Below are 11,550 nucleotides of genomic sequence, written 5' to 3' on the forward strand. Positions count from 1 at the left end.
CACATATACTGATACATATTTCATGAAGCATGAATTTCAAAGATGTCTTTATGAACACACTTTATATATCAAATCTAATATGCAGGGTCACATTTTTATTATGTGTTTATATATGGATAATTTAATTATCACTAGTAATAATTTAAAGATGATTGCATAATTAAAAGAAATGACGATTAGTTAGTTTAAGATGATAGATATGAGATTGATGTCCAATTTTATCGGGATTGAAGTAATTCAAGTAGTCTTAAAAAATTCAAGGAGTCATGCAATCCTATTTTAACTCTAGTTGAAAAAAGATTGAAATTAGGAAAAAAAAAATCACTTAGATGAGTTAGCTGATCTTATAAATATAAGAATTACGGTGTTTGACTTCTACAAGACCAAATATTGTTAAGAGTTGGACGTGTAAAAGCAGATTCATGGAGTTCATACCAGTCTCACTTGCAAGTGGCAAAAAGCATTCTATAATACTTTAAAGGTATACAAAGTGATGATATTTTTTGTGCATATGGTAACAAGATTGAGCTTGTTGGATACATAAATAATGATTAGGTTGGTGATGTTGAAAAACAAAAAAGTACTTTGAGTTATACATTTATAATTTATATTATTTTACCTTTTAAATTTTGAAGAAAAAAGTCAAATTATAATTATATAAAAAAACGCGTTAAGTATATTCCCCTTGAATATTGTCCCGCTCACCTTTTAATTTTTTTGTATAAATATGTAAAAAGAAGTTTTCAAAGGAAACATTACCAAACCCAATTTTTCACAAAGTACAATTTGAATCTAATCCAATCAACCTATACTTAAAAAATTGAGGTTGAATACCTCGGATTAGATGTCAGGTTAGATTAGACTCGTAATTCAAGTTGGCCACCAACCAACCGAGTTGCGGCCCTACCTGCAGTGCTGCGTTCATCAGAGATTCAAGGACTGTAGTTTGCCATAGGGAGAGAAACCAGAAAAGCACCCGACATGGGTGTTGAAACACATGCAACTGAAACTAGCAGTGAATAGTTAAAGATGGAGCGCAGAGACAAAAAAGAACCCAAGAAACCAAACAAAAGGAAATTTATAAACTAAAAACACCTCTGCGTTTAAACAGAAATCTCTTTGCTGGGAGTCTCAGTTAAGCCAATCTTCTGTACCTAATTGAATTTATTCCAGAGTTACATGAATCAATCAAGAATAATATGCCTCAGAAAATAGTTGATCTCAAGAGTTGCATTCTAACAACCATTGTGGAAGAATCTTACAGATGAAGGTTAAGGGTTATGTTTCAAAATTGCTGAAACTGACAAATATAACAAGACTAGCTACACTTGAAACAAATTTTCGCTTCTAATCTCCACCTTCATTTGCCTTCTGAGACTGGGGAAACTAGCAGTTTGATAAAAGAATGCACTTTGAACAAAAATTTGATGCACTCTTTTCTTGACCATTGGCTAGTGTTCCTTGTATTTTGACCTTGAAATCAATTCCTGTGAATTCAATCTATCGGGACCTGAGGCGGACCATGTCCAACTTCCATAGATTCAATCAGTTGGGCACCGTGCATAGTAGGCCATGGCCAGGACTGTGCTCCAAGGGATACATAGTTGCACCTTTCACAAAATTTTTATGGTCAACAGCAGCCTTTCTAATGCTTGAAATGCCTATGGGCTCTCTTTGAAGTTGCTTCTTAATAATTGAACATGCATGCAGTGGTTCTCCAGATCCTGCCCCGACCCTCCTATCAACATCAAGAAAAAGATTTAAACACAAGTTCTAGTCACTCTTGGAATAATTCTACTCTGGAATGCCAGTCCACAAGGGCAATCATCCAGTGCTTAAAATTGTGCCGGTAGATGTGATATCCTCTCTTGTCATGGCCCTTCAATCATATATATCAAGTGGGGCTATACAACAATAAAATTGCTGCAGAACTGGCAAGATGACAATCTTCTAGTTCTAGTAGTTTGAGTCTTATCAAATGTATTTTATTTAGTATTTTCATGCATATTCTTATTTTTGGAGGCTTTTAATGGTTTTGGGGATAGGGTATTGGTTAAGAAGAGTTTCAGAATGTCTCCCTTCCCCTCCCTCTCTCTTCTTCTCTTTTCTTATTTCTTTTGCCTTATCACTGTCTCCTTGCAACGTCTTCCCTCTGTTTTCCCCACTTTTATCTTCTTGCTCTCTAACATGTACCTCTCCCCCTCTCCTCATCCCTCCCTTCCGAAGGTTCTATGCTTTAAACCACAAGCCTTAAATCCATTTGAGGAATTTCTATCTCTCTTCCTCCTTTGATTTGGTGTGCTTTGAGCACCAAATCAGAATTCCTTTTAACAAATTTTTTTCTGTCTTATTCCTTTTTTACTTTCTATTTGTATTTGAAGAACCATAGCACAAGCTACATCACGACAACAATATCAGAAATAAAAACCAGTGTTCATTAGTGGACAAACTTTTGGCCAACCAATAACGATACTTTTTATTTGAAGAAACTATTTACTGCTGAGATAAAAGAAAACCAACCATCAGTTACCTCAACAATTTCTCCGATGCAATTCTAGCAGCAGTCACTGTACTATGACTTGGTACATACTTCACGACCCGGTTAGGATCAGCTCGCATAGGAGAATGGATTTTGATAAGCTTTAACAAGAACAAGAGGGAAAGATATTAAACGATTTCAACTATTATAAAACAATAGCAAAATAAGAGGATACTATATCAAGAAGGAAGTAATGGAAGTTTTTTTTTTTTTGTCCCTTCTCTTCACACAGTAAAATCTTATTACATGGGTACCCAAAATAATCTGATTTTAGTTCTGAAATTCAGCATGATGTACAGATCAGGAAAAGTGAAATGTTGAAGAAGCTAAGATTTCTTTTTCAATTTAAAATATTTTATCCTGGACAGTCCCATCTTGGGATGCATGTATGGTAGGCTACTACAGAAAATAGAAAGTAATTGCAGGCTTACACCCAAACACTCCATCATCTGGTAGTAAGCCCTGCCGTGCAGAGGAGTATGCCCTTGACGAGATTCTGAGAAATATCTGGTCCTGAAAGAAAATTTTAAGCTTCATTGATCATGTAAACATATAAAAATAAAATGCGACTCATCTCAACAGATATATTATTCATTAGAGGTTTCTTTTACCATTCTTTATAACCCGGATCCACTGTAAAGCCATACATATCTACTGATTCACAAATAGACAGAGCAAACTCAAGAGCCTTGAGCCCAGTTCCTTTTGCTGCTGACCCAAAGGATGCACCTAGCATGAGATATACAGGATTATGTATTGGAACTTCCTGTAGAAAACAGAACAAAAAAAATTGGAATGAGATTGAAGGCAGTGTAGAAAGCAAAGTGAAGACTCCAATTTTTACATAGCGTTCTTTTATAAGCAACTTTTAGATAACCTATTTGCCACCAGAAGCAATTTGATGAATTCTCTTAAGTTTTACTAAGCAAATGTCAAAGTAGAATGAGGGAAAAAGGTGGAATACAAATGAGAAAAATAATTGAAAGTGGATGGGGACAAAGACTTGCTACTTGGCTTACTTTGTTGCTGATCCAATTGTAACTTAGACGAAAAAACAAAACATTCCAGTATGATAGTAGTTCTAACCTATAAATTTGGGCATTTCATAACCATGAAATTCTGCAATCCACCAAAACTAGAATATATCTGGTAAACATTTTTCCAAACCACAGACCCATTACCCTCTGACCTAAACTAGTCCACTGGTAACATACAAGTACTGGATTTTGAAAGTAGAGTGAGAACTACACTTGTGCTTAAACACATTGACTGCAAAAACTGCTTATTTCAGGGAGTTATCAACCTATGTAAAGTAAATAGAAAAACTGATATACAAACCTGAATCATCTTGTTCATAATGTCATGAACTGTCGTTTTGATGATTAAGGCCTCCTTTCTTGTTTCTGTGCATAGCATATCTCTAGTCAGCTTCTAGGACAGTGAGATAGATGTTAACAAAAAGAGGGGGGGAGGGGGGGGGGGGTGGGGTGTGGGGTGTGTGGAGTGACATACCATCTAACTCTACAACTTTATCAAGAGCTTTTGCAGATCCTCTATTAAGAAGACGGAATGTACTTTTCTTGCCCACATACGCTGTATAGTTCTGCAGTACATCAAAAAAGAGAAAAAAATAAGGGAGCATTCATAAATAGTTGAAACCAACATAGTAACTAAAATCCAATACAGTGGCCACAAGACCTCAATTGGTGCACCGTTTTCTCTAATAACAGCATCATAGCCATCTATTTCCTTCCCAAACCTTGTTTTCAGAAGATCTCCCGAGTTACCAATAACTGCACATCGATCAAACTGCCGTGGAAAATATGGCGGTGTTTCAGGGAGTACCAGAGAAAGTTTCTCCATGCAAAGTGTCTTATTCTTGCAGTTGTTGCTGCAACACAGGAACATACTATATCAGACTGCATGCAGCATGTCAACTCTAAGCAGCTTTACCAACCCCAGTTTGTCAAATAATTTAAGAACAAACATCCAACAAAAATCCAAACTTCTTGACGTCATCCCAACAACGGAAATTCTTGGGAAATCTTACTTTGTTTCCTGAGGTTCTCTTGGGAAAAAATATATATAAAAAAAATTAGGATGCCATCTATGATTATGAAGATACATCATCATGGTAATCAAAATGAAAATATTAAATCCTAAGGAAAAATTTCATAATATTCCATCTTAATTTTCAACAGCAAATAAATATATTTGTATGAGGCTTTCTGCTGCTGCAAGAATTTGAAATTTTTATTTGAATAACTTGCGAGCTATTACTTATTTTAGGGAAATATTCGAAGCTATATATTTTTGCAGTACTAAACTAAAATTTCAAATTCTTACTGACTACAAAATACCCTTTTTCACTTAGTATAATTATTTGTAAAAGCTCTCAGTAAGATCAGTATTTCCCATTCTCAGAAGTTATGATTACTGAATGTCCCTTCTGTTTTTCTTATTTCATCTTTATCCATCCATACTTTTAATCACTTATTTTACCACCAATCACACATGCAGTACTTACAGGAGTATTCCCTTATTAATCCTACGCCATGCATAATCTGTCCATCCATTTGGTAAAGCATCAATAAACTCCTTGGTGAGTATTGTGGTACTATTCCGCACCTGAACCATTCAATTCACTAAATGAAAAATTGATTGTAAAATGTAGAGCATAAATCAATAACTTAAAAAAACAGAAAAATTCATGAAGTACTTGACACAGATTAAAAAATTAACAAAAATGACAAAAAATTTGATTCAAGGTATCATGCTTAATGAATAAGACAACAATGACAATCATTTTGGAAGGCTCTCATCTTAAAAATATTAATGTATACAATGAAATAAGACAACTAAAACAAAAGATAAACTGAAAAAAATGAAAATAGCACACTCACCTGCTCCCATGTAGCCACTGCTTCACAGAGATTAAAATCAAATGATAACCCTTCAAGTTCTCCGGTTTTGGGATCTTTCTGTTTTCATGTTCAATTTCAAATGAAAAGAATATGTCACGAGTGGATGCTCAATCCATGCCCAGAAATACTATATATTGTACAAAGCAGATGATGAACCAGTATCTACTTGTTGCATTGGACTTTCCATGGGTCTTTAACTACATCAGATATCTACTAGTGGCATTCCGCAATTGTTATTTTCAAAGTTAGAGAGAGAAAATGTTACTTTGGAAGCAACAGAATGACACGAGAGGTAAAAAAGATGATTAAATCATTGAAATACCTACCCATTTGGGGACAGTATCACTAGGAAATTTTATTGTAACTTGGCAATAATCTCTACCACGTGCAGCTTGTAAACCTAATCCATTTGAACTCTGCATCATTAATGCAATGCAAAAAAATATGTCAAACCATAAGCACAACTTTCTCAATAAAAAATTCATTGTCAGCAGTGCATATTAAGGTAGTCATTTTGAACATATCCTTGATAAAGGTCACAACAACATAAAAAATTTACTGCTTCAAATTGTATATATTTTTTTTTCTTTTCCCCAGATAAGCACTGCTTAAAATTGTTATTGAGATGAACTTACAAGTTAACAAAAAACTGAGACAATTTTATCACATTGTTAATACAATGACATCCACTTCAAGTTAACAAAACATGAATAAAAACCACTACAGAAATATCAATTCTGCTCTATCAGCTCAGAGTTTAGAAATTTCAAATTTAACTACAGTTAAAAGTGAAACATCAAATGCGCACAGAAAATTGATAGACCCTTTTCATAGCTAAACAAAGGTTTTAATAAGAGGCACATGAAAGGGCCATCAACTGTCTCTTCCACCACAGGTGGCATCAATTAGGTAAAACCCAATTCCTAATTACCAAACAGTCAACCATTAGAAGCGTGTCCACAGGATTTGTCATATCAAAGAATATAACTAAGAGGTGTATGGGGAAACCCAATCTCCAAGTAGCATAAAAAGGCTTTCACTGAGAATTACTCTTCCTAGCAATGGAGGAGTCTCACCTCCTCATGAACTCAAACCCCATTCAACATTTTAAACTACAAGCTTCCACTTATCTGACGAATCTGGGATTTCAATGCATCTTACTCCTTGACAATATAAGCTAATACAATCCATTACCACATCCTCCTCATCCATTGTCATAACTTATGCACAGAGAAGACCCAGAATATTGGCTACAGTGCACCAAAATGACACCCACTGCATGAGCAATGTCTCTATGAAACTCCTTCAAACCTCCAAGAATATCAATATAGCAATCTCCTGCCTCCTTCAGGAAGCAAACACCATATTTCAACATTGAGATAAGATTTTCCTCCACATCTCGAGCAACACCTACCCAGCATCTCCTGTAGTTCACTATCTGAAGCTCCTTGCTTCCCAGATCCCCATCTTTTTTTAGGAATGCCTGAATCAAACCCATGTCCACTATACTGGAATTCAAACTCCTCCCCAGCACTAACTCACAAGAAATTCTTTTGAATCTTCAATTTATAAGGCCCAAATGCATGCCTTTGCGGATGGAATCATCAAAGATGCTAATGATAATCCAAACACCCACTGTTGCTATTACCAGTTGCAGTTAACAAACAAAGCAAACGAAATTACTGAGAAACATCTCACTAATATCTAAATGTATAAATAAAAACTCACCACACACTTCTGGAAGCCACTCTGTAGAGACTCCAATGCTCCTAAATCTTCATCCGAAAGCAGAGACTTCTCATCTATACTTCAAATTAAAAGCAAGTAAAGATACATATTCATCCACACACACATGCATCTCAAGTAAGGCATAAATCAGATATGGAACCATACGTACATATATTGGCAAGTCCATTAATGTATATGATAATTGCAGCAAATCCAGATGCTAAAGCGAGTATTAAACCAAACTGTAAGAGCCTCATTTAATGAATTCCTGTAAATAAGCTATGAAAATATATAGCTTTTCTACTGAAGGTGTTGCGAAAGAGAAATATTCGGCGTGTGAATCTGAAACAAACTCCAGAGAAGTGAACCCACCAATCTGCTATCCGTGTTGTCAGTCACTAAAGAACATCAGGAATTACAAATGTTATTTGCTTATTAAACATTGGAAATTACAAGAATTAAATGCTAAAACTACACAGTTTAATTTTTATATTCCTATGCACACTGGTTTGAACACTTCTTTTTGAAATGTGACAGTTCCTGAAGAACATCAAAGATTACAAATATTAAATGCATAAGTGACACCTTTTTTATGTACATCCTACTCACACTGTTTGGAACACTATACGTTGTTCACCTGAGAAATTCCTCATGTTTTCTATGTACCTTTTTACATCTTTAAAGAACTCCCTAGGAAGGGATAAGACAATAAAGGAAAATATGAGGTAAGAAAAACGGAAGAAAATGTTCTATTATTTCTAATCTAAACACTCCTTACTGACACAGTCACAACGAAGAATTTAGATGTGTTGATAAAACAGCATAAAATTTCATTACTCGTAAGGTTGATTGTTCTTGACCAAAAACAAGTAACAATACATAGATGTAGGCAGGGATTCCTATTCAGAAAACAGGAAAGAAATTAAATCTACATGAAAAAAGAAATTGATACTCCTGAAGAAACTGGTTGATGTTAGAAAACATCTTCAGACATTCTCAAAAGGATTGCCAGTATTATTTAAGCATGGAGATTAATGAAGAGCAAAGTACTTAAGCAAGAACATAATATTCTTCAAAGGAATCAAAGAGGTTGCCATCATTGAATATTAGAGCATACCAAAAACACCGAATACGTTATACATAGCTGGTAATACTAATTAACACTATGATTTCTAGTCTACCAAATCCCAATTCACTGAATCCACTGAATTCACTGCAACTATCCAATTATCTGCAACTGGGTCCATCACATTACTGCAAAGCAAGGTTTATGCTGATTGCTACAGATCCATTAAGTTTTTCCAGTAAAACTAATCTCTTATCGTGATTGAGTTTTAGTTATTCTCTTGGATCCACACGCGTATCGTTAGTTAAGGAGATTCACAAAAACGAGTATTCGAAGATAAAAATGCTGAAAATGGGTTTAATTCTTGAGCAAATTTAGCATTTTCCTTGATTTTCTCGCAAACCAAACAGAACTTTAAGGTAGAAAGAGGGACGGGCAATATACCTCAGACTTAGATGCAAATTAGATCTTCTGATCGTCTCTGCTGATGGTGATGTGAGAATCGAGAAAAACACAATTGTTAGGGCAACACTCAGAACTGAAAATCTTCAAATCTAGATTCATGAAAAATATTAAACCCTAATAACTCTCTCCACTGGCCTGTAAAATAATAAAACTTGGAGAAAGATCCTGGGAACGAGTTCTTGAAAGATGGTTGTAGTTTAATCAGACTGTATCTGATAAAATTGATTTTCTATTCATTTATATTATAAGAACACTTTGTTTCCTAAAATATAAAAAATAAATAATATATTTAAGACATATTTAACGCCTATCTCTAAAACAAAAATAAATTTCTGCTTTAAAACTCAAATAAATAAAATAAGAGCATGTTTGGTTGTTGTTTTTAAAAACTGTTATGGAAAACAGTTTTTAAGAACAAGGTTTTGGTGTTTTCAAAAAAAAAAAAATGTGTTAGGAAACTTAGGCGTTTGGGTGTGTTTTTCAAATTTTGTTTTTAAAATAGAAAACAAAAAATAGTTTTTTAGAATTTTAAAAAATTAGAGTGTTTAATTAGATGATTTAGAAAATAATCTTAAAAAAAAAAACAAAGCAAAACAAAAGTTTGTTTGGATGAAATAATTTGTATTGTTTTCTAAAATAATGCATTACTTTTATTTTATAAAATTAATTTATAATAATATGAAATTAAATTCAAGTTAAATCTTATTAAAAAAATATAAATTAAATTATATATGAGTTAAAGATAAATATTTTTTTAATTATAAAACAATTTTTTTATTGTAGTGAAATAAAATTTTCTATAAGATAAAAATAATTTTAATATTTATTTTTAATACGAGTCAATTAAGTACTTTAATTAATTTTTAAAATTTTTTTGTTTGATAATGATTTCTTATGCTTTTTTTAGAAACTTTTTTAAAGTTAAAGAATCAAAAAATCTCTTGTAATGTTTTATAAAATTAAGGATATTTGGTAAGTTATTATTATAAAAGGATTTTTAAAATAAAAAAAAAATTGTTTTTTTTAATTATTTTGATTTTGTAAAAACATTTTAAATTCATTTTATATAATATTAATTAATTTAATTTAATTGAAGTCTTATTGAAAATGAAAAAAAAAAATTGTAATTACAAATAAATTAAAAAATATATAATTTTTAGTAAAACATAAATAGTAATATTATAATAAAATCGTAAATTATATTTTTAGTAGAAAATATACTATTTTATTATATGTTAGAAAAAAAAATTATTATATTAATAAATTTATGGTATTAATGAGTTTATTATTAAAGTTTTAAATTATTTTTAAAAATTAATAGACTTATTAATAAATCTAATGCATTAGATTTTGTTTAATTTAAAGTTAATTTTCCTAGTGGAAAAAATGAAAAAATAATAATTTTATGTAGAAGATAAATAACCGAGTATAAGTATTTTTTATTATTTTTAAAAACCGAATAAAACAGTTTTTACTTGTTCTCTAAAAGTTGTTCAAAACAAAAAATTGTTTTTAAAAACTCTGTCAAATAAACTCTTAATTCTGGAAAATAGATTTATTCTAAAATAAAGTTTTTGTATAACAATTAAAACAAAAAACATGTTTGAAAGTTTTTTTTATTCGATTAATTATATAAATAATTTTTAAATTCACATTTTATTTAAATTTTAAAAATTATATGTAATTTACATGTAATTTTTGTTAATTTTTAGGAGATAAATATGAACATAGAGTATGTTATAAATAAATAATTTTTATTAACTTTTAATAGATAAATATAAACATAGAGTATGATATAGATAAATCCAGCATTTTCCTTCATCTTCTATACCCACAACCTGTCACACCATTTTCCCCCATTTCCTCTACATTTTTCTCATTCTCCCCTATATCCAAACACCATTTTCTTTTTTCTTATCCCATATATATACATATTTATTCTTTCTCCTCCCCATTCTAATCGTAGAGCCAACATTGTCGTCATCTCGGAAACCTTATAGCACCACTTCTTTTCACCCCGCACCCATGCATCATTGCTCATGGCATCTTAGCTCGTGGCCATGCCCTTCAAGGCATTGCACTGACCACCATGGTCACGGTCACTATCTCTTGTAAGTTGTAGCCAACATGATTGCCATCTTCATTAGCTCGTGGCTTTGCCCTTCAAGGCATTGCATTGACCATCATGGTCATGGTCACGGTCACTATCTCCTGTAGCCAACATAGTTGCCATCTTCATGAAAAACACTAACACACAAAAAAATGAAAACGCGAAGAGTGGTTGTTCCTTAAAAAAAGACATTTCGAGAACATGAAAAATACAAAAAATAAAAATCACCCAATTTCTCAGATATATTTTTAATATTTTTTGTTTTGAAGAACAAAAAATAGTTTTTGAAAATAGTATATATATTCAATTGTTTTTCAATTATTTTCTAAAAAGCATTTTTAAGAACTTTACATTTGTTATAAAAAAGCTAAGAAAAAAATTAAAATTATTAAATTATTTTGATGCGAGTCTTCAAACCTATTTTAGTTAAATTTTATTTTTTATATAAAGATTAAATAATTTAAGAATATATAAGTTTTTAACTAATTTTAATTATATTTTTTAACAATGACATCGATATAAGAAAAAAATTTTCTTAATACTTTTTGAATACCAAACAAGGCTAAGGTTCGACTTAATGGAAAGGAGGATAATTTGGTTGTTAAGCAACTTTTAACGAGGTTAATTAAAAATCCATATAGAACATGATTTATTTGTCTTTTAAAGGTTTAGGAAGGTTCCTGCCCAGCTGCCCTCACCATATATGAAATAAATTTAT

General features: G+C 31.9%; 1 protein-coding gene across 1 annotated transcript; it reads right to left on the bottom strand.

Annotated features, from left to right (window-relative positions):
* Positions 1–1,135: 1,135 nt before the first annotated feature.
* LOC117905064 (sialyltransferase-like protein 2) lies at positions 1,136–8,933 on the bottom strand. The gene is made up of 13 exons (XM_034817943.1): positions 8,702–8,933; positions 7,361–7,589; positions 7,192–7,265; positions 5,790–5,879; positions 5,443–5,520; positions 5,067–5,167; positions 4,238–4,430; positions 4,052–4,142; positions 3,878–3,942; positions 3,151–3,305; positions 2,971–3,052; positions 2,531–2,640; positions 1,136–1,738 (listed from the first exon to the last, which is right to left on the bottom strand). Exons 2-13 carry the CDS (start codon positions 7,446–7,448, stop codon positions 1,546–1,548), a joined length of 1,320 nt encoding a protein of 439 aa, XP_034673834.1. The 5' UTR covers positions 7,449–7,589; positions 8,702–8,933; the 3' UTR covers positions 1,136–1,545.
* Positions 8,934–11,550: the final 2,617 nt, after the last annotated feature.

Source organism: Vitis riparia, chromosome 17 (assembly GCF_004353265.1).
Source record: "Vitis riparia cultivar Riparia Gloire de Montpellier isolate 1030 chromosome 17, EGFV_Vit.rip_1.0, whole genome shotgun sequence".
Taxonomy (NCBI): Eukaryota; Viridiplantae; Streptophyta; class Magnoliopsida; order Vitales; family Vitaceae; genus Vitis; species Vitis riparia.